This window comes from Cyprinus carpio, chromosome B12 (genome assembly GCF_018340385.1).
Source record: "Cyprinus carpio isolate SPL01 chromosome B12, ASM1834038v1, whole genome shotgun sequence".
In the NCBI taxonomy this organism is placed as follows: domain Eukaryota; kingdom Metazoa; phylum Chordata; class Actinopteri; order Cypriniformes; family Cyprinidae; genus Cyprinus; species Cyprinus carpio.
In genome coordinates this window covers 17,759,584-17,783,610 of record NC_056608.1, presented here as the reverse complement: position 1 = coordinate 17,783,610, position 24,027 = coordinate 17,759,584, and the positions used below count along the sequence as shown (strand labels likewise).

Below are 24,027 nucleotides of genomic sequence, written 5' to 3'. Positions count from 1 at the left end.
ATCCCAAAATGATTACAATCTGCCATATTGATCACTCTCATCTTGTAGATATTACAAACATTTTGTCTAATTAAACACTTTATGGAATGAGAAAGTAATTTGGTTGGGAAGGCAGCAAAATGTATCTTCCTTTCACATTCCAAACTGTGTCTAAGTAAATTTTTCAACGTTCATAAATCAGTCAAGTTAACAGTTAACTAAACGAGAGAACACTGAATCTCAACAAAGTACTGAGTTTGAGTTTTTCTCAGTCATAGACACAACTCCCTCTGGTGGACAAGTTCGTACAGCACGAGGTGTAACAATTTGGTCGTCTGTAAAAGCAACCATCGCCAGGTAAAATGAATATGTATGTTACAGACAGAAAATCTGGACTCAGACTTAGAACTCCTCAGGACAAAGTTTGGGAAACAACAAAAAGTAAGGCCAGGCACACCACACCATACCATAAAAACAAAAAAAAAAAAAAAAAAAAAATGGAGGTTCTAAAAACACTTTTCAGTGTTTCATACACCTACCCTCAGTGATTTTCTCATAACTGTTAGCCCATGTTTTATATAGACTGTTGGTTAAAGTACTGTATTAGGTGTGGATTAGTAGGGAAGAATGGTGAAGCCTGAACTTTAGGTCACCAACAATGATTAACTGATGCTAAATTTTATTCCAAACCAATTTTACAATATAGGTAGTTGACCAATTTGAAACTCATCGTCATATAGCCTACATTTAATACTATAAACTATGAACTATAAATGAATTATAAAACCATATGAAAAAAAATCTGAGTAATTGCCTGTGCCCTATAACTTTTGATAAGACTGTCAGATAATGCAAGATAACACAAACATGCAATCCATCCCATAAACCTCAATGATAATGTGAACTTAAGCCTGCAAAAACTGATGACAAAGCACCTAAACAAAAGAATAAAGAGCAGAGAACAGAGAAATCCCTATCTGTCAGATGAAAATCAAGGCTGTGTAAAACAGTAGTAGTGGAATACCTGTCATGTTACGGATACTGAGCATTTTGCTGCTTATATTCCCTGCGACTCTCTCTGCTCCAACCAGAGATCTCTGCACCAAAGGCAAAAACAAACTACTGCTGACCATCTTTGATGGGTTCAGGTGGGACTACGACCGAGATGTGGACACCCCAAACCTGGACAAAATGGCTGAGGAAGGAGTCAAGGCAGCATATGTCACTCCACCTTACCTGACCATCACTAGTCCTACACACTTCACCCTGTTATCTGGTAAGGAGAAAAAAAAAAAAACGATGATTTTTTAGACAACATTTTAGATCATTTATGGTTACCCTAAAGCTTAAAAGCCTTATGCCAAATAATAATACATGCCTCAGACTTTTCATATCAAAATAGACTGTAAAATAGCATCTATTGTATCCAACAATTAAGATATTTATGATACATTAGTAATTAATCAAAACTAATTAATAGCAGTATTTTTCAAAAATGTACTAAAGATTTTAATGAAAATGCTTTAATTTGAAATTAATTTCAGATTTTATTATTATTATTATTATTATAGTTGTTTGTTTTCCATTTTCATATTTCACCTTCTCCTGAAATATGTATGAGAATGGATGTCATTCCAAGTGTTCAGACACTAAATTGCATACAGAACTCATAGAACCAACAATCTAATGTTTGTTTTTACTTATTTTTCCTAGGAAGGTACATTGAGAACCATGGTGTGATTCATAACGTGTGGTTTAACACAACCACACGACAAAGGAAAGAGTACTACATGACGCAGTTTGTGGATGAATATTGGGATAATGGCAGTCTACCCATTTGGATCACTGCTCAAAGACAGGTACATCTCAAACCCCAGACAAAAATACTTAAGTTATCATCTTTGAAATCTATGTTAAAATTAATCTTGTGTGCCTTTTCTTAGGGTCTTAAAACTGGATCTTTACACTTCCCTGGCACTGCAGCCTCTTACCAGAAAGAAACAATTCAGGTGAGGGAGGTAGAACCAAGAGCCTATGACTACACCAATGAGACGGCATGGAGGGAAAATGTAGATAAAGTCATGAAGGAATGGTTTAAAGATCAAGACTTAGACTTTGTCACCTTGTATTTTGGCGACCCAGATGAAGCTGGCCACAAGCATGGACCCGATTCTTCTGAGCGCCGTGAGGCAGTAAAAAAAGTTGACCGAACTGTGGGCTACATACGGGAAACTGCTGAGAAACATGGACTCAGTGACCATCTGAATATTATCATCACAGCTGACCATGGAATGACCACCGTTTTTAAAGGAGGGCAAGTAAAAGAAATAGTTCTCACTGACATTCCAGGGTTCTCTTACAAAGATCTGCAGTTCCACCTCTTGGACTATGGACCTTCTGCGATGCTGTTGCCCAAAGAAGGGATGCTTGACAAGGTTTATCAAGCCTTGAAAGGAGGTCATCCAAACCTTCACGTTTATAAAAAAGAAGACATGCCTGCTCGACTGCATTACTCCAAACATCCACGTATTCTACCCATCATTCTCTTCGCAGACCCAGGATATGTCATCAATGGGGTAAGGATTCAGTAAACACATGGACAGAATAAATAATAATGCATGGAAAACATTATGCTATACAGTATGTTATCATATGTTCTAAATGTTCTTCCAGTTTTACCCACTTCAGACTAATAAAGGTGAGCACGGCTATGACAATGAGGTCATGGACATGAAACCTTTCTTTAGGGCAGTGGGACCAGACTTCCACAGTAATTTGTTGGTTGGACCATTTGAGAGCGTTAATGTTTACCCTCTAATGTGCCACTTACTGGGGATAAAGCCAGAAATCAATGACGGGTCACTGGATAACACCCGACACATGCTGATATCCAACGGAGAGACATGTGATTCTGGAGGTAGATCCAAATAAGTTTTTCAACCATTTCTAAATTCAAGAAAATAAAAGTGGTTTGTTGACTGGTAAATATTTATTCATCATGCTGACAGTTTCTCCCATTTAGTCTATAATATAAAACATAATATTTGTGTTGCCCGTAAGAGAACTTCTGAGTTAGCTTGATAAGATACACAGTAGGTGCCACTCTTCAGCCGTATATTAGTTACATTAACATACACTGCAAATCAATTTATCTTATCATCAATGACATAACTTTCAGGTCAATCAATAAAATAATTTAATTCACAATACTTTTTTTTTTTTTTTCACACAGATGTTCGTGAGTCGAGTCTACAGAATGTGTTCATTGGTCTTGCTGCTGTTGCTGGATTTTTATTGCTTATGTTTGTGGTTGTTACATCCTACAACGGATATAAAAGACACAAAATTAATCCAAAGTATGGCACAGAGCTAGATTAAGAAGACTTTAAGATTTTTTTGTTGTTGTTGTTTTTTATCATTTTTGTGAAGATCTGATGCATTTCTTTACCTTTACTCTCCAACAGAGTGAAAGACATAGGAGATGAGGATGAGATGAAAGCCGACTCCAAGCAAACATCATTCTAAGAGGGACAATCACTTTTTTCTTAAAAGGTCAAAGACAAAATATTTGAACTGCAGAATTTCTATAAGTTTTAAGAAAATCTGTAATATTGTTCATACTTCTAATATCATATAAAGGAGGTGGATCAGTATTTATATTAACAGACCTTTATCTCCAATGGAAGAGCATAAAATAAGCCACTTATTATTTACATTTGTTTTCAATAGTCATCATAATATACCCTTAAACAGCTAGCATTTGACTGAATTTCATAGGTGATGGTGGGAGAGTGCATCATAAAATGCATTATGAAATTAAATGTGTTTTGGACTCATGAATGTGTATCACATGAATCCAGCCATATTAGCACGTGCGCTTCAGTTATTGAAAGCCTGGGTCAAGATCATGAAATTACCAGTAGCAAAAACAAAGCAAAGCATATATGTGTGTCAGACAGCTCTGCATAATACCATAAAAGAAACTGGACTGCAAATTTGAAGTTTAAAACAAAAACATCTATCCGGTATTTTTATAGGTGCTCATCTAATATAATATAAAGAAACAGCAATGAAATACTGTGAGTGCATAAAATATTTTTGATTATATTGATTATTATTTTATTCTTTTTTTAAGAGAGAGTGGAGTTTTTATATCTGTTGAAATCAACATAAAATCTACATAACTTTTAAAATTACTTTTAAGTTTACTTTGACTGAACATAATGGAAGCCAGTGAAATGTACTCATGCATCATAGATAAGCAAATTACGTCAAAAAGAAAGGCCTCAAACAGAGGAAAACACCATAGAGATGCCCAGTTAAGGTCTTGACTTCTAACTATAATTAAAAAATGCTTCGCAATGGCCTCAAAAGAGCAATTCACACAAGAGTTTTATAAAGAAGAACAGTACAAAATTACTCCCAATTCTTGTGCAGACCTGAACCACAATTTAAAGGATTACCCTAAATTAGAATAAGAAAATGAAACAACCACTCAAGTGCATTAACATACAGTACTCATAACACAGACATTCCTTTGGGCCACATATTTACAATTTCAAATGTTCATCATTTCAAAATCAAATAATCCAAAGAATATGCATAGATATTGTGTGGTTACAAACAATGGAAATACATTTTGTCATCAATGACCTTGCATAACATAACGCGGTGGTTAAAGAACTAGTCTGCAGGATTCCATATTCCAAAAAGACCAGCAGGAATGTTCAAGCTGTTTAGTGTTGGTACAGCTGGTGAAGCTGGTTATCCAAAGAAACTGTGCTAGGTAAGAACAGTGACAGTCCAATAACTTCTGATAAGCCACTTGATAAGATACCAAAAGATGGCATAAGCATGTTCATCCAAAGTGCATACACACAGCAGTGAACACACACACACACCGTGAACACACACCCGTAGCAGTGGGCAGCCATTTATGCTGCAGCACCCAGGGAGCAGTTGTTGGTTCGATGCCTTGCTCAAGGACACCTCAGTCGTGGTATTGCCGGCCTGAGACTCGAACCCACAACCTTAGTGTTAGGAGTCAAACTCTCTAACCTTTAGGCCACGACTTCCCACAAGAACTGGTGGGATTAAAACACAGCTAGTTGTGGTGATCATTTCAGCAGGGATGATTCCCAAGTTGGTTAAGAAATTAGTCAGTAACTCAAGGGCCACAGTACTGTTCACACTTACACAGTTTTTGCGAAGAAACAACCCTTATGCAGCTTCCATTCTACACTGTAGCTCACCTTTTGAAGCATTGTCTGATTGATAAAGTAGTAAAGCTTAGGCTAGTTTTTCCATTCCAATTGCACAATCATAGATAAATAACTCACTTAGTCTAATTACTGTTTAGACGCTTATCATTACCTTCACACAATACAGCTCACACAATACAGCCTTTATATCAAACACCATGTTTCATTTTATAAGCAGTGAGCTGTAAATCAGAGAAATGCTGTTCACACTTGATAAGATACCAAAAGATGGCCCAATAACTTCTGATAAGCCACTTGATAAGATACCAAAAGATGGCATAAGCATGTTATTCATTTCATAAACCTCAATAATGTGAACTTTAGTATGCAAAAAAAAAAAAAAAAAAAAAACACAGACGAAAGGAACAGTCAAACTCTGAGTATGTTAGATCAGGAACAACCATCAGACCAGTCAGAGAAAAGCAAGATTGTTACATCAACAGTAGTAATGGAATACCTGTCATGTTATTGGCACTGAGTGATTTTTCCCTGGTAAGGGTAAGGAGAAAAAGCAAAACATTTCTAATTTAAAGTAAATAGATTGAAAACGTAAGTTTTAGATACATGCTACATTCTAATACTGTCAATATCTATGGTGACTTAGTTCTTAATGAAACCACTGAATAATATATAACAAACTTGCTAATATTTGGCATATAATATTTTGAAGAATTTATTTTTACTTATATAATAAAAAGTCTAAATGTGTATTTAAGCATCTTTTTATTAAAGAAATAGTAAAAAATTATGCAGACTAAATTATGTCTGCTCTGACCCACCTTAGTCCCTAATCACAGTATACAGTTGAAATTGCTGTGGAAATGCATTTATGCCACCTCTGAGCATCTTGCTACCAATGCTAATGTCAGGTTTGATTTCTAAAGAACGCACAAACTGATAAAACATATACAGTATAGCATGATTCCAATGAAAGAAATGTGTTGGATATATGCAACTGCCGAATGTACGAACACAAACGTAATCTTCTGGAGAAGTCTCAGCAGAACACAAACTCCTAAAATGAATTGCACTGAAAAATATGTATTTTTCCCCAGGAAGGTACATTGAGAACCATGGTGTGATTCAAAACAATTGGTTCAATACAACCACACAAGAGAAGACACAATACTACAAGACAGGATGAATACTGGGATAATGGCAGTCTACCAATTTGGATCACTGCTCAACGACAGGTACATCTCAAAAAGCTTTAGCACATTTATTATACTCTATATCACATCCTAATATGCATTTGCTTTAAAAGGGATATAAACTGACTTGTAAATTTGTCCTTTCTTAGGGTAAAAAAAAATAGGATCCTTACACTTCCCTGGTACTGCGGCCACTTACCAGAACGAAACAATCCAAGTAAAGGAGGTGGAACCGAGGTTTTATGTCCACACCGATGAGACGGCATGGAGGTAGAAATTAGACAAAGTAATGAAGGAATGATTTAAAGATCAAGACCTAGATTTTGTCACTTTGTATTTTGGCTACCCAGATTCAACTGGCCACAAGTATGGGCCCGACTCTCCCAAGCAGCGCAAGGCTGTCAAGAAAGTGAACCGAGCTGTGGGCTATATATGAGAAACATGGACTCAGTGACCATCTGAATATTTTCATCACAGCTGACCATGGAAAGAGCACCGTGTTCAAAGGAGAGGATGTATAAGAGATAATACTCACTGACATCCCTGGATTCTCTTTGAAAGATCTGAAATTCCACATGGTGGACTATGGACCTTCTGGGCTGCTGTTGCCCAAAGAAGGGATGCTTGACAAGGTTTATCAAGCCTTGAAAGGAGGGTATCCAAACCTTCATGTTTACAAGAAAGAAGACATGCCTGCTCGACTGCATTACTCCAAACATCCACACATCCTGCCCATAGTTCTCTATGCAGACCCAGGATATGTCATCAATGGAGTGAGGATTCAGCAAACACATATAATGGACATAATAAACAATAGCGGAAAACATTGTGCTATTATATGTGATTATTTCACATGTTCTAAATGCTCTTCCAGTTCTGCATATTCCAGAAAAAGAAAGGGGAACACAGCTATGACAATGAGGACATGGACATGAAGCCTTTCTTCAGGGCAGTAGGACCAGATTTCCACAGAAACTTGTTTGTTTGACCATTTGAAACCATTAACGTTTACACTCTAATAGGGTAGTCATCCTCAGTTCACTGGATAAAACCCGACACATGCTGACATCCAACAGAGAGCCATGTGATTCTGGAGGTAAATCCAAATGAAAGCTTTTCGCCTGTTTCTAAATCTGATACTAGAAAACACAATGGTTATTTGACAGGTAAATATTTAAACATCAGGATAACATTTTGTCCCAATTAGTCTATAATATAAAACATAATAGCTGTGTTGCACAAAAGTAAACTTTGAGTTAGCTTGATAAGATATACAGTAGGTGCCACTCTGCAGACCATAAATTACATAACATTCAGGTCAATCAATAAAACTAGTTTAATTCACAACACTCTCACTATATCTCTCTCACACACACACACACACACACACACACAGATGTCCGCGAGTCGAGTCTTCAGAATGTGTTCATTGGTCTTGCTGCTGTTGCTGGATTTTTATTGCTTATGTTTGTGGTTGTTACATCCTACAATGAATATCAAAGACGCAAAATTACTCCAAAGTACTGCACAGAGCTACATTAAGACTTGTTACTTGTTCTCTTTGAGACCATTTTTGTGTTTTCTGAAGATCTGATGCATTTCTTTATCTTTACTCTCCTACAGAGCAAAAGACATGAGATGAGGATGAGATGAAAGCGACTCCAAGCAAACATCATTGTAAGAGGGACAACTGATTTTTTTTTTTTTAAAAGGTTAGACAAAAAAAAAATTTGAACTGCAGAATTTCTAACTTTTAAGAAATTATAAAATATTGTATTGTAATATAGACCTCTAACATCATAAAAAGGATGTGGATCATTATTTATACTTATAGATATCTTTATCTCCAATGGAAGAGCATAAGATACAGTTTTACTGTATACACATTTGTTTTCAATAGTCACATAATACATCGCCATACCCTCAAACAGCTAGCATTGGACTGAACTAAGCAGGTGATGGTGGGAAAGTGTATCATAAAAAGCATTATGAAATGAAATGTGTATCACATGAATCCAGCCATATTAGCATGTGCGTTAATTTCAAGATCATTAAATTACCAATACCAATAATGCAAGTTGATGGAAAGTATGTGTTTGTTGTGTTTGTGTGTGTGTGTGTGTGTGTGTGTGTGTGTGTGTGTGTGTGTGTGTGTACGCAAATGGGATTGTGGATTTTAAGGATTAAAGAGCTTGTACTTTGAATATCTTGAAGACCTATAAGTTCAAAACTAAAAGATCTGTCCAGTATTTTTGTGTTTCTTATATAATATGAATAATGATAGGAAACTGTTGTATTCTCTTTTCTTTATCTTGGTCTGACCACGATGGAGGCCAGTGAAATATACTCATATATCATGGATGAGCAAATTATGGAGAAGTGAAAGGCCTCAAACAGAAGAAAACACCATGGAGTGGCCAAGTCAAAGCCCTGACCTGAACTATGATTGAAATGCTTCACAATGACCTCAAAATATAAATTCACACCAGAGATTTATAAAGAAGAATAGTACAAAATTACTCCTGACTCTTGTGCAGATCTAAACCACAATTAAGAGGATTACGCTAAATTAAATTAGGAAAAATGAAACTACCACTCAAATGCATTACCATACTCATAACACAGACATTTCTTTGGGACACATATTTACAATTTTAAGTATGCATCATTTCAAAATCAAATAACCGAAGAATATGCATTAATATTGTGTGGTTACAAATCATCAATGACCATTCATAAATTAACCTAACCTTGTGCTTAAAGAACTAGACTGCAGGATTCCATGCCGAAAAGACCAGCAGGAATGTCCAAGCTGTTGGTCCAGCTGGTCCAACTCAAGAGCCACAGTACTGTTCACATGTAGAAAGCTTTTGCAAAGAAACAATCGTTATGCAGATTGCATTCTATACTGTAGCACACCTTTTGAAGCACTGTCTGATTGATAAAGTCCAAATGCTTAGTTTTTTGCCATTTCAATTGCACAAGTGTATTTATGCCACCTCTGAGCAGCATTAAATATTATGTAAAGACACTTAAATACCACTTCAGAAGTGCTGCAGTGCCACATTTATGGTGTAAATTTGGCATAAGTAAAGTTCACACAAGATCACAATATACTTTGAGTGTTCATATACTGTAGCCCAAACAGACAAGCATAATGCTTGCAATGCTAATGTCATGGATTTGATTCTTAAGGGATACACAAACTGATAAAACATTTACCATGAATGCAATGAAAGATATGTTGGATCTGTTACTGCCAAATGTATGAACTAGTGCTTTCAAAATAGCACGTTCATACAGGCGATATATTTTTTTCATTTTAACGGGTTAAAAATATTTAACCCAATTAATGCAGGGGCGGAGCTAGGTTTGGCCACCCCACTTACAACTGCAGTTTTGTCTCTTTTTTCATGACAAGAATTGTGTTTATTTATACACAGACCGACATTATGGTCACATCAAACTGGAAAGTTTTCAGACACACACTCCAACTTCGCCTCAGTGCCAGGCACTAGTTGAACAAGCACAGAAAAAGTTCAGGTGATAAGGAGCTTCAATAATACAATTGTGAACTGCGATCAGATGAGAGATGTTGTCAGGCCATTTGTCATTAAAAACAATTTTTCCTGTCCTGTCAGCCATTATACTGTGTACATACATATACATACTGTATAGCTTGCTTGAAGCATGCCAGAAAAGGTAAAGAGTTGCGAGAAAACACAATGCCTCCTAGATTCATGTGACATTTAGCAGCAGCAGCTCTTAAAGCAGCCAAAATAACATAATAACCCAGCTGCTGTGATGTCTGTTAATAAAAGAACAGAAGAAAAAGAGGAAATCAAACCCTTTTGTAGCTTTAAGGATTCATCTATATTTAATTTAGAATTAAGTGTTTGATAACTTTATTCAATTCCTGTATATTTCCTATATATTTCCACAGCACAGCTAGCTATACATGACATTTATTAATGGGTTTTTGTGAAGATTGTTTTAAGTTCACTTAAATTAAATGTTGTTATTTTTTTTTAAGTCTAATAAATGTTAAAATTGATAGCTCTCACTTATACTGTAATGTTGGATGGCTATAGCCAGTTAAATATTAGGAAAGAGAACAATTTCATAGAGACATCAGTAGTATTTGGAATAATTTAAACTCATTCAAAGCCATATAAAAGTTTTAATGTTAGGTGGGATTAATTGTGATTCATTTCAGAGAAAATTTGCGATTAATTAGTTAACAGTTTTAATGTGTAGGTTGGGATTACTTGTAATTCATTTCAGCCAAAGAGAAAAAGTTTACTCTTTCTTAGATAAATTTGCGATTAAAGACAGAAACTTAGTTGTTTTTTTTAATCAAAACGACGTTGACAGTCTACATAATATAGCAAAAGATATCCACTTACATTACTGAAGAAATAATCCGACCCAGAATCAACTGGAAAAAATTAATAAACCCACTAAGTAAAAAGTTAAAAACTAAAAACTTTATATTTTTGCAAACTCAGAACCCAGCAACCCAAAAGTCCACAAGCAAAAACTCCGAACCCGACTCTCCAAAGTGGCACAAGGCGGTCAAGAAAGTGGACCGAACTGTGGGCTACATACTGTATGAGAAACTGCTGAGAAAGATGGACTCGGTGACCATCTGAATATTATCATCACAGCTGACCATGGAATGAGCACCGTGTTCAAAGCAGAGGACGTAAAAGAGATAATACTCACTGACATCCCTGGATTCTCTTTGAAAGATCTGAAATTCCACATGGTGAACTATGGACCTTCTGGGCTGCTGTTGCCCAAAGAAGGGATGATTGAAAAGGTTTATCCAAACCTTCACATTTACAAGAAAGAATACATGCCTGCTCGACTGCATTACTCCAAACATCCATGCATCCTGCCCACAGTTCTCTATGCAGACCCAGCATATGTCATCAATGGGGTGAGCATGAAGTAAACACCTAATGGACACAGTAAATATACATGGACAACATTATGCTATATGTGATTATTTCATATGATCTAAATGCTATTCCAGTTCTACGTATTCCAGACTTACAAAGGGCAACACAGCCATGACAATGAGGACATGGACATGAAGCCGTTGTTCAGGGCAGTAGAACCAGATTTCCACAGAAACTTGTTGGTTGGACCATTTGAGAGCGTTCATGTTTACCCTTTAATGTGCCACTTACTGGAGATAAAACCAGAAATCAATGACGGGTCACTGGATAACACGCGACATATGCTGATATCCAATGGATAGCCATGTGATTCTGGAGGTGAATCTGGAGGAATCTAAATAAAAGTGCATATCTTACAAATCTGACCAAATAATTCAAATCTTATTATATTGTATATATTTGTATATGTATAGTGTATACTTATTTAATATCCTGATGTCCGATATAAAAATTATTTTGATTATTTTAAGAGGTAAAAATTATCATACTTTAGAAAATATGATATTTACAGACAATAGCAATAATCTGCTATATTATACTGCTTTATAATATCAAACTCAATTTCTGCTTTGCTCTTAGCTATCTTTACAGTTAAAGACAACTTATCAGTCATCAGATCTGTTTTTTTGAGAAATGTAAATTACACCATTCAAACAAATAATACCATCAAATTGTATCACTCTGTCAGCAAATGGATAAAAACCTGGAAAAGTATTACAACTATTTTACCCTGTCCTTCACCATATGAGCCCATGAACCAATAACACATGATGAACAGCACTATCATCATCTTATCACAAATTACATAAGTTAAAGGTCATCAATCAACCTTTTTTCGTGTAGATGTTTCGAAGTCAAGTCTTCATAACGTGTTTGTTGGTCTTGCTGCTGTGGCTGGATTTTTACTGCTTGTGTTTATGGTTGTTACATCTTACAACATGTATAAAAGACAGAAAGCGAATATGAGGTATGATAGAGTTCCATTATTATTTTTTTCAGCACATTACCTCTCTATAAAAATCTGATGTATTACTTTACCTTCACTCTCCAACAGAGCGAAAGTCTTAGATGATGAGGACCAGATAAAAGCTGACTACATGCAAACATTGTTTTAGGAGGGACATTCACTTATTCTTGAATTGCTTGTCATTTACTACAACAGGGATCCAAAAATCTGAGACAACATTGAGACATTTAGAGCCTTTTTTCCATTTAAACCTTGGTGTAAAGTTTTAGGAATTTGGATGGATGGATGGATGGATATGGATGGATGGATTGGATGGAAAATATTTTATATTTAAGTATTCACATCAAGGCATCAAGTACACAGGTCAATAACAGAAGAGAGGGACAATACTTACAATACTAAGATATTTAGAAATTCAAATTCAATGTACATTTTTCAATTAACCCTTCATTCATATTGTTATGCTGATTAAATAATTTGTAATTAAAATATTTTATTAAATTAGAAATGCTGAAAATATAGTTTGTAATTTTTTAAAAGTTGTTTTAAATTAAAAAATGCTTATAAAATAATTTGTAATAAAAAATGAATTGTTTTAAAGAAAACTGGAAAATACAGTAGAAGCATTTTGACTGGTTGTTTTAGACTCTCTACTGCTTTATGTTGTTTAATATGAAGCATATTTTATACAGTATATACTGATGCCACCTAGTGGAAATAGTGAGTATTTTCAAACTCAAAACAATTGTGACTGTACTGTATGTGAACCAACTGCATTCAACCGTTAACGATGAAAATCACACATTATTTACTAAATTCTTTAGATTTTCATTTCTTCCAATTCCCTTGCATGCACACACACACATTCAATTTAAACTACACACAATAGGCCTGACAATACCAGTCAGTTCTATGGGAAAACACAAAGCAGAAAGAGAGCTTATGAGGACTAAATGACTGACAGAAGTTATCATTGCACAAAGCTGCAGATTCAATGATTTATGGTGAAATCCCGTCCAGTCATGTGGAATTTTCCCAAAATAAGTTTAAGTAAACAGCTCATGACAAAGAGGCACTCAGTGCAGGCTGGTATGCATAAACAGTTTGAACAGTGTGCTGCAGTGTAGCCCCCTCCAAACACATTCACACATACACACGCACGTACACACACTCCGCCAGAGCAGAGCCAGTCTGGAAATGTGGAGTCTCCCCCTGGCACGCGCGCCAGACTCCTATCCATCTTCCAGTGCAATAACATTTCTCTGTCTCTCTGTCTCTGTCTATTGCTCTACTACTGTTGCAGGACACACACTCTTCTCCTGTCTGCAGAGATCATTCTTTATGCTGTTGAATGCAGGGCGCTTTTAAAGCAACATAGTCTTGAATGCAGAAATTTAGCACACTCCAATCAATGAGATGTCTCTCAGCGGACATATTAAACCTAAGCATATTATAAGTTAAACTCAGTTGACAATCCTTGTGGCAGAATGTTGAAAACCACAAAAATTCATTTAGACTTGTCCCTCCTTTTCTTTCAAAAAAGCAAAAAATCTGAGGTACAGTAAGGCACTTACAATAGAAGTGAATGGGGCCAAATTTAAACTTAATACAAACGTAATACATTTCAAAAATATCAAAGTGAAATAAATTTGCATGTCAGTGTTCTTTTGGTGCTTGTGTAGTTTATTAATATTTTGAATAATTTCTTTTTTATTTTAATTGTAGTTAAAGTTTTAGAAATTGTTTTATTTTTAGTATTTTTAATGTCTATATAGTTTTCATTAATTATTATTTATAATTAATAATAAACTAATTTCTTTAAATGTGGAAACTAGCTGAAATAAAATGTTTTTTTTATATTTTATATGTAGCAACATGTTTTTTGGTTTTAGTTTTGTTAACTATAATAACCCGTGATACAAGTTTTTTCATGATTTTAGTGTGAAAAATCACAAATTGCTTATTAACCTTTTCTGTAGTTATTTGCAAAGTTTTATGCAATTTTACAACTTAGTCCACATGAAATCAAAACCATTAAACAACCATTAAAATGACAAGAACAACTGTTAGTTTTAATAGAAGAATTAATGCAAGGTCCTTTTATAAAATTACAAGCTGCTCATTTCTTTTTTAAAGCCTTCATAAATTGACCCAATAGCTTCCATTGTAAGCATCTCACCATAATTAATTGCATTTTTAAAGAAATAAAATTTTGTGATAATTATTATGCCACAAATGCTTTCAGTTGGGCTAGTACTGAATATGTAATATTCCCTTTTGTCAATACAGATGTGTATCCTTTTAAACTTCATCCAGTTTTGGATGTGTCAGTAATGACAAAAAGGAGACGAGTGTTAACTGCTGTGCTTCCTCTTGAGACCTTGTTATGACTGTCGTTTTGGCCGGTCATAGTGTAAACACTAGGGAATTTCCCTCTGAAGATCTACATAGCACTTTTATTCTATCACAACATGTCAGCTCCTAACCGGGCCACTCTAATATTCTCTGCTCTCATCCATTATTAGCTGTGAAAGCACATGTCAAACAGTCACATTCTTCTGAGTGGATTTTCTCCTTCCCTCCGACTACGCACATGTCTGCGACGCACAGCCCTCAGAAGAACGGTTGAGCCGGGAAACAAGCATGTTTACATCTGAGGCTTAACAAACGTGCTGAACTGAAGGGAATGCAGAACGGAGTATCAAGAGGATCATCTGGACTATTTTTCCAGGGCTATTTCAGGTTCATGGTGTATTGCTTTTTTCAGCGCTGCCTTTATTCCTCTCAACGGGCAGAATATACCGAAATAGTCGTCTTATATTAATTTGAACAGTCATATAAATCTAAATTCAAATATAGATGCTTTTTTATTGTGGTCTATCCAATAAAACTCTCAGTGGATGAGGTTTGAAACCATTTAAACTATTTCACAAGGACCAGCCAAGATGCACTGGTGGTCTTGGTAAAACGCCATGTCTTCCCGCGGCCTTGTCTCGCGGGGGCGGACAAGAACCATGTCGCCTCGCACTCTGGTGAGACCTCTTAGGGGTTTGCGACGACAGATTTACTCTGACAAGCTCTGTGGTACGGCCGCCTGGCTCCGGACACCAGCACACCTCTCAGACATACCAGTCAATGAGGTGTCACTGCACAGAAAGCGCACCATGCTTTCTTCTCCAACGCCACCATGGAAACACTGACTCAACACCTCCATATCCTCAATTCGCTCGCTCCTACAGTCCCGCCCAAGCAGTTCTGATGAGGCATTCCTTTGAGCTGAAACAAGGCGTTAATCCATGATAACGTCTCCTCGTGCCAGCATGTGGGTGCAGGTCTCTCCTCCAATGCTTGCCTCATGCTTTCATGCCTGCCAGGTTGAATAACTCATATGTAGCTGCAAGATTAAGGAGGTAATATCTATGTAAAGAGGGAAATGGTCTCAACAGTAAAGCCATAAATCTGTCATTCGTACTTTGATGGATAGATGCTTCAGAATCGTTTTTGCAAAGCGGCCGAACACAAAAGCTGCCATTCATCTGTGTCATATATGGTTTAGTTTTCTGTATTTGTGTGAGCAGTGAGGTGTACAATATGGCAGTAATACGCAAGATGCTTTTTGCAATGTAAAAACAAATGACGTCCTTCTGGACAAAGGTTTAATCAAAATCTGGTTATGGAATCTCACGTAGGCTATATAAACAGTCAAATCAGAGTACAATGAGTCATGTGCTAAATGGAGCCAAACCTCTATGACTGTGAATATCTAAGACAAATTAACCAAGAGGGCAACTGGCCATATGCCCAAAGGCCTATGACCACCTCACTTGACCATCATAAAAAACAAGACTTACAGTAATGTACAAAGACAAACTTTTAAAGAATTGGAACATGAAGCTAAGCGTGAAGAGTTGCTTCACCGTCTTACCTGGTCGTGAAGGAGAACTATCAGACAGTATAAACCAAGCAATCACACTTCCTAACACTTAATTCTAAGTTATTTATACTGTTAGTCCACATACACATGCGACAAATTAACGTTTTGGGCCACTGCTTCACATCTCCCTTTTTTGCTGTTGACGCAAGCTGGATTTCGTGCGTCATTACGTTCTGAAATGAACTGCATGCAAGTAGCCTACCCGCCGCATTTTTAGCCTTGCCGCCAGGGGCGTTTTTGGCGGCAAATGTCTTGTAACCTATATCGCGTTGCAACAGTTTGAAGAGAATCTTGTATATAACGATGGCTTGGGCTGTGGTGACCTATACACAATTCAATTTTCCAGACTGAATGAATCAGTCTTTATAGAAATGGGGTGTCTAAAAAAAGTAGCCTACATGCCTTCTGGTTAACATTTTTTCAATATATAAAAATATAGAGGTATAAATGTACTGTAATAATTAGCCAACCTTTTTGTGGATGTGAATAGCCTTTCAGTTTATAATATTTGTGCATTCTAATAATTGTGTGTTTACACAAATAATTGTGTTTCTAAGTTTTATATAGTCATACATTTGCTAGATGCAAAAATCAATGACACGGGCACAGCTGTACAGTGTCTGTACAATCTGTTTTTGGATTTATTTAATTAATTCGTGTTCTTATAATAACCAACAACTAGTGCATCCATCATACACACACAAAAAACAAAGCATCCTTCCACACACATCAATCAAACCACGATGGCATTGTTCATTTAACAGTATCCTAAATTATGACTACTGATCTAAAGCGATTCTAATGTATCCTTCTGAAAGATAAATAAATTCAGAAAAAAAATAATAATGCAAAAAGAAGTTTAATTGAGTTTGGTTACCTAAACACTGGTTACAATGTGAAATAAAATACATGAGCCAGTTGCTCTACATGCCTTATCTTAATAGGCCTACTAATTCTTCATGGTTATACACTAATATTATACAAATATATTTATGTATTAGTGGATGAAGTCAGTACATTCACTAAATAAGACTGAGTCAGACATGATAGTTCAGAGTGACAGATACTTAAACAATTAAATAAACCATTGCAACATGTTTGTTTTGTTTGGCAGTGAAACAGAAGAAAAAGAATCAAAGATGAATTAATTTAGAAAATTGGATTACCAATTCTCCTGCCGCCTCTATCCATCAAAAACACCACTCGTTTACTTTGGAAAACGCAGCTGAGACATTTAATGCCAGTGTTCTTTATGACTGTTCACATCTTCTGTTACACCGCTTCTCATGTTAAGAAAGGCTGTGATCCATAACATTTCTGTCCTGAGCCTGCATTTGGAAATAAATAGTGGGGCTATCATTCAAGAGGAATTACAAACTTTGATTCAGTTACATATACAGACACAAAAACATGCACTCACATGCTGTCTCACAAACTCACCCAACACACACACACACACAAAGCAACGCTCATATGCAGAGGCACACGCGAGAGTGGCGCCACAGTCTGCTGGGTGCATTTATTATGGATCAGCTTTGCCAATACTTTCAACACCAGTCCAACCTCCTTCAAACAGCAACAGGCCAATACGTGATGGATCCCGCTTTTGCGTAGGGAATCAATGCAGGACAAATAGTTCCTACTTTGGCCCGTGTCAGTACCATAATCCAAAACACCTCTCAAACCAACTCCTAAATTATCTGAGTAATTGATCTGGACAGCGAAAGGCTGAGATTTTGGGCCTTGCTTGTTCAGTTTGCCACAGATTTCCCCGGTGGCTCAGTTGTTGAGCTCTTAATGAGCTTCCATGATGTTTATTAGCTTGAACACAAACAAAATACTGTTTCCACACGGACTGAAGGTGATCTGTTCCACCTCATTACAAATTAAACCTCCATACATTCATCTAATCTCCTGTAAATATCTATTGCAGCAGTGGAGCATGATGACAGCACTGTGAAATTTCAAACTGAGGAACCTAATCTAGACTTGAAAATATTGAGAACCGAGCATATGGGTGGCAACTGCGTACACAGAGATTTGTCTTTCAGTAAAGGATTAAAATGTTTGTACGAAGCGTTATGAATATAGAAGAAGAGATCCTTTCTGTGCTACGGGAACGAGTCCGTTCTTTACAATATAGACAGCGATGGGTGGAACGATGGCACAGAGCCCACATTGGCCTGGCGATTGGGGGAAAATTATAGGGCTACGCTGCCAATTTTGTAAGGGAAAAAAAAGCAAGGAGGAACAAAAGGGAGATGAAGCTTGCGGTTTGATTAAACCTCAGTTGAGTCAAGTATTTGCCATCCCTCATGTTTTTGTAGTGTTTTTGGAGGGGAATAAATTATGAGAACTTGAGCTCAAACTGAAGGCTGAAAGGGGTTTTAGGCATTTATCTGTCAAACTTGAGGTAACGTGCTCAAGATTTGCTTACATATTTAAATTGTTGTTTTTTTCCTCAGTAAGAAACCAGAATTCAAGTTTGCAAGACATTGAAAAACATTAAAAAATAATACAAAATCAATACAAATCTTAAAAAATCTATTCTTTTTTAATTAAATGTAAAAAAAAAAAAAAAAAAAAAAAAAAAAAAAAAAAAAGTCAACTGCATGCATTTTAATCTTTTAGGATTTGGATCAATTTGTGGTCCAGATGATTGTGCATTGATATTCCCCTTTCATTAATAATGAGACATTCTTTAATCATATCTGGTACCGACTCTCTTACACTTCAAAGTCAGTTTTTAGTCTGCACGTCTGTAAATATAACTCTGATCTTCCAACATCTGACATGCAATCATCCCCCTGACCCCATTGCTATGATCTCTGGTATGAATTTGAGATCACGCTGACCTTTTTCTTGGTGATATCATCCTCAAGAGCACACTCAGACACCCTGATAACACCTGGCCATTTTCAAAGGTGCCTAACAACAGCATTTTAATGAAGTCCTAGACACACACAGAACGAAAAATGCTATTGAGATTTTAAGAGAGAGAGAAAAAAGAATGCAAAATGAAGTGAATTTCCTTGTAGCAGAGTAGTGACAGACATCAGCCTGAGGCTTATGTTGATACATGTCTTTTCCTGACATCATTCGCATAACTGTAAATGTAAGCTATAATAAAGTTTTACCACATGTTGTTTTTGAATGTCACACTCTCATAAAATATGAGAAATGTTGACAAGTCAAGGCTGTAAAGTGACACTTTTCACTGCCAATGTTGAAAACAACATCATTTCTCAGTTCTACAGATATGCTTTCACAGTTGGAGGCTGATTCGGTTTTTCAGAGGCTCATTTGGTCCAGCTTTAAAAGTAGAATAGCAAAAACAAACAAAAAGCTAATGGAACTTCACAGCATAGGCTACAAAAACATATATGTATATATTATATAGTGTTTCATATTCCATATTTTATATACAAAGTGTAAAGTGGATGTATATGTTATTGAGCATGATTCAGTGGACTATATATATATATATATATATATATATATATATATATATATATATATATATATATATTACATTACTTTTTATGTTCAAGTCTTTAATTCAGATCTTTTTATCGTGGCTTTAGGCCATATTCTACAATTTGACATTTAGCTAAAACAAATTTATTTTATATTATTCAAGTCTTTTTTATAGGTCATATTCTTTTATGTGATATTCATTTTTATATATTTAGTATTCATATATATATAATTTTTTTTTTCTTTTCATGATGGCTTTAGCTCATATTCTACAATTTGACACTTAGCCAAAACATTGCATATCAGTAACCTTTTAAGGATGGACATTGTATGATGTTTAAACCCTGAATCGTTAAATGATTATGTAAATATATTTGTGAATGATATTGGAGCTCTTTTTTTAGTAAGGAGTTTCCAGCCCATTGGTATTGCCCACAAACCTACTCACGTCCCCATGTTCCTTTGGTTTGGGTTTCCTCCATCCTCTGCACGCCAGCTATTTGGTCCAGTCGCCAGGAAACACGCACAAAGTTCAGACCAATGAGAGGCTTTTCTCTTTAAGGGAGTGTCTGTGCAAAAAAACAATCTGAACGTTTAATGACTGGTGGTTTTTCCGCTCTGTCATGGTTAGAGAGAGCGCCTGGGTGGCCAGACTGGCTTTCATCACGGGAAGGGTGCAGCGTGTAAGGGGGCAACTGTTCTTCACACCTGATTGTTAGTGATACTGGATAGACTCCAGAACTTGGGTGGCATGTTACTGTGCGAGATGAAGTTTCCAGTTATATCTCCTGGGATGTGATGCCCTGAGAGCGATGAAATGGGATCATTCAGAGCATCTATGAGTGTTTAGGTTTGAGGGTCGGAGATTGAGGTACATTAAGCTGGCGTTGAAAATCACACATGGTGCTGCCCAGTTATCACTGTGGGAAAATATGCCTCATGAAGAGAGAAAGAAAGAAAGAAAGAAAGAAAGACACTGGCACACAGCATTTCTTGTTAAGTAGAGTGGAGTGACAGGTCCATAATCTTAGCTTATTAGAAAGCTGGAGGAACAGGCAGTGTTTTTATTCTGCGGCGAGCTGAGAAGTAATATAAAGACGTAATGTTCCTTCACGTAAACCCTCCTTAGTGTGCAAAACCAAGTGATGCTGGACAATGTGCTGGTGGATTAAGTCACAATCTATGTAACAAAAGTAGGCTTCACTTTTTGCCATGAGGGAAAGTTTCATTTTGGTTTAAAAGCTGTGTATTAACTGTTACATTGAAGCTTATGCATGATTGATCCCTGACTGAGTTTTACTCTTGGGACTCTTTGAAATGCTGCAGTGTGATGTATAAATGCCTGCATATAGTGATACAAAAAAAAAAAAAAAATGTCAAAGCCATCTATATTACGTTTGTCAAAAAAGGAGCTTAAACCTAATCGATACAGAGCGGAATTTCAGTATCTTCATTCCTTTGCGAGGTCAAGTTGTTCTTTTCATGCCAATAGACTTTAGGCAGCAGACAGAGCAGAGAATGTTTTTACATGTGATCATCCATCCAGCATGTGTTTCAGGCGCCACACAGATTAAATGAAAGAATCTGAAAATGAAGGTCTTTAACTTTTAATCCTTTTACAAAGACCCTTCAGACTGTCTGAGGACGGAGTGGCGTCTCGGAGGAAAAAAAAACAAAGTAACTGATCCACTCCCTCCAAGGAATACGAATCACCAATTGTCCATTACGATCCAGACTTGACTTCATAAGTCAAATTAAAATAATATCACCTCAATTAGCGTCACATCAGCATGGAGGGCTTTATAAATAGCAGCTGGCGCCTTTTACTGCATGCAGTGCATGTTAAGCAGATTGCGTATGTACAGCAAGTGAAATAAGCAAAAAAACAGTTCATGCCATTTTTAGTGGTTTTATTTTAAATGCATTTCGACTACATGGACATGAAGAATAAATAGTTTCTTTTAATTTACATGAGCAGTTATTTTCCATTCCCCTTATATTTACAGCACACCAAGACTGTAATCTATAATCTCCCATCTGAGGTGTATAAAGATAAAGTATTTTTTTCCGAATAATGGAAAAAGCTTGGAATTCCTTCAATAAACGCACTTTGAATGCGAAATGTTCTTTGACATAAATATGTATAAAGTTACATTACAACCAAAGTTACAGTAGACACTGGATATTATAGGCAAATACTGACCTTTTTTCTTTATAAATGAATCAGGCACCACTATACATTACAGTGTCCATGTTAGACATATTACTATAATTATTTACTATAATGACTATAATACCAAGCAGCTCCACAAAAGAATCACATGTTAAGTACACAAAGTTTCGTCAGCATCACTTGTCAGTACTTCTGTATGAAATTACACAGTAACATGAACACCAATGTAAAGTGTAACCTAGAATGGCACCACATATACATCAAATATACATTCCTACACTAGACAGTGCATGTGAGAATGAGCACGGAGCTTATTTCAGTTCGGGCAGGAGCATTTGCACTCTGATATAATGGGGTACTGAACTGGTATCCAGACACATTTGAGCCCACCCTTTTTCTGCAGGCACCTCCATCGCAAAACCGTAAAATGGCTGGATTTGGCAGGTTTGCAAACCATCCCTTCTGGAACCGAACAAGACCTTTTATTGTAGCAGCTGCCCACCTTCACATAGCGGGGCCAGAATCGGTTCCCCAGGTCCTGCCATGTGTGCACCACCGGGCAGAAGGCATAGGACCACAGCCACAGCTGAAGCCTTCTTCTGAGTTTCTTACTGGGCTTGTATTTTTTCCCATGCTGGATCTCAAACTCCATGGCTTTGATTTCTTTGGGCATGGTGCCGGTGGGACGCTTGAAGAGTTCATACTCATTCAGGTCGTCCTGTCCTGCGTATTTGTCCTCCGGTGGACTGATGGACATGAAGTTCTGGTCGAAGTGACTGCCTAGCATGGCTCTGAGTTCGGTCTCGTTCAGATCCCGCTCCTTAGGGTCCAGTATGGGATCCGGGTCCTCCTTGAGTTCCACTATAGGCAGAGTGTCACTGGGAATGGGACGGAGGAGGTAGTAATGTTGACACATCCCTTCTTCTATCCTGAATCCGAGGGAGAAAATGAGCACGTATGTAGCCAGAAAATACGGCACGTTATCCATCTTTTCGGCTGATTAATCCTCGCGCTTGAGTGTTAGCTTGAGTTTTTGGCGAGTCGTGAGAGCGCAGTCTCCAGCGCGCGCGGTGCTTCCCACAGGAGCGTTCTCCTAAGAAAGTGTTCGCTCAATTCAAACGGCACTATCCTCGGTGCCACTTCGCGCGTAAATGTGATCGGAGATCTAAGAACGCTGTGTCAGTGTCTACTTTGAGGTCATTGCGCGCTTCTCGTTCCGCTTTTACGCACAGGTTCCCATCAGCAGAAGGGCTCATGACAGCATCAGGCGTTTTCAGCCGGATCCGGTCTCCTTTTTGAGCTCGCGGGCTCCTCGCGTCTGAATCCGGGGTCCTGGTGTCTGAGGATCCGCATGGTTTCTGGTGACGGGCGCCGAACTGAGAATCACCTGGCTCGTCTGATTTATCCTCGCGGGTCGCGATAGAACCCAAAGACCCATTCTCAATTGTGGGTCTGTTGCCAGAGCTCCACGACACCTCCTTCTATTTAGGGAGGGGAGGGGGGTGGGATGGACCGGAGTGGGGTATGGGGGTGGGTGGGTGATGTAGAAGGGGGTCCGGAGGGATGACTATCGTTGGTCGCCCTCTGCCGGTGCGCGCGCGCACATGTGACATGTCAAAAGATGAATGACGGCAGCGAGGACTAGAAACGAGTCTTTAGAATCTATGTGAACTTGACAAATACATTCATTTATTCATTTTAAAGCAACTTTTGAATTATCATGTGCTGCATTCAAGTTAGGCCTAAATAATTGTTCTTATATAAAACGTATAAGAACACGTATTTAGTACTTGTATAAAACAATATATTAAAACCTTTTAAAAAACTGTGTTAATGACAAATAAAGTAAAAAGGAGAGGTGTGTGTGTGTGTGTGCATACATATGTGTATATAATTTCAAGTAACCATGCTGTCCATGGAGTGTACACAACTTAATAATAAAAAAAGTTTAAGTTTACAAACATATATTTTTTTAAAGTTAATCTTTTTAACCAATATACATTTTTATATATATATTTTATTTACTGAGTTGCAAATATTGACAAGGTAATTGCACAAGACCTGAATCAAATATGTCTTTTCATAAAGTTTTATGCTCATGTCACATACCAACAAATATTA

The 24,027-nt window shown here is 37.0% G+C and overlaps 2 protein-coding genes and 1 pseudogene across 4 annotated transcripts; 2 read left to right on the top strand and 1 right to left on the bottom strand.

Moving 5' to 3' along the window:
- The first annotated feature begins 943 nt into the window (after window positions 1-943).
- On the top strand, window positions 944-6,886 carry enpp7.2 (ectonucleotide pyrophosphatase/phosphodiesterase 7, tandem duplicate 2). Of its 3 annotated transcripts, XR_006156131.1 has the most exons (9): window positions 944-1,255; window positions 1,693-1,838; window positions 1,923-2,555; window positions 2,653-2,896; window positions 3,212-3,335; window positions 3,444-3,531; window positions 6,296-6,433; window positions 6,541-6,661; window positions 6,742-6,886. XR_006156131.1 is itself a non-coding variant. In XM_042735814.1 (7 exons), the coding sequence occupies exons 1-6, from the start codon at window positions 1,009-1,011 to the stop codon at window positions 3,502-3,504; spliced, it is 1,455 nt and encodes a 484-aa protein (XP_042591748.1). In that variant the 5' UTR covers window positions 944-1,008; the 3' UTR covers window positions 3,505-3,531; window positions 6,296-6,434. The 3 variants fall into 3 exon arrangements, 2 of the variants coding, with proteins under 2 accessions (XP_042591748.1, XP_018969353.2); XM_042735814.1 differs by lacking the exons at window positions 6,541-6,661; window positions 6,742-6,886 and having other exon boundaries at window positions 6,296-6,434; XM_019113808.2 differs by lacking the exons at window positions 6,296-6,433; window positions 6,541-6,661; window positions 6,742-6,886 and having other exon boundaries at window positions 3,444-3,865.
- On the top strand, window positions 6,103-8,468 carry LOC109099939 (annotated as a pseudogene).
- Window positions 8,469-21,628: 13,160 nt separating this feature from the next.
- Window positions 21,629-23,390, bottom strand: LOC109100196 (noggin-3). Its single transcript, XM_019113691.2, has one exon. It carries the CDS (start codon window positions 22,892-22,894, stop codon window positions 22,223-22,225), a length of 672 nt encoding a protein of 223 aa, XP_018969236.1. The 5' UTR covers window positions 22,895-23,390; the 3' UTR covers window positions 21,629-22,222.
- Between the last annotated feature and the right edge of the window lie 637 nt (window positions 23,391-24,027).

What these genes read in the sequence shown, in the direction of transcription:
- enpp7.2 (XM_042735814.1), top strand. Translation starts at nt 1,009, where the DNA reads ATGTTACGGATACTGAGCATTTTGCTGCTTATATTCCCTGCGACTCTC. An exon ending in CAGGATATGTCATCAATGGG is followed by an intron (nt 2,556 to 2,652) that starts GTAAGGATTCAG and finishes ATGTTCTTCCAG; the next exon opens with TTTTACCCACTTCAGACTAA. An exon ending in AGAGACATGTGATTCTGGAG is followed by an intron (nt 2,897 to 3,211) that starts GTAGATCCAAAT and finishes TTTTTCACACAG; the next exon opens with ATGTTCGTGAGTCGAGTCTA.
- LOC109100196 (XM_019113691.2), bottom strand. Translation starts at nt 22,894, where the DNA reads ATGGATAACGTGCCGTATTTTCTGGCTACATACGTGCTCATTTTCTCC.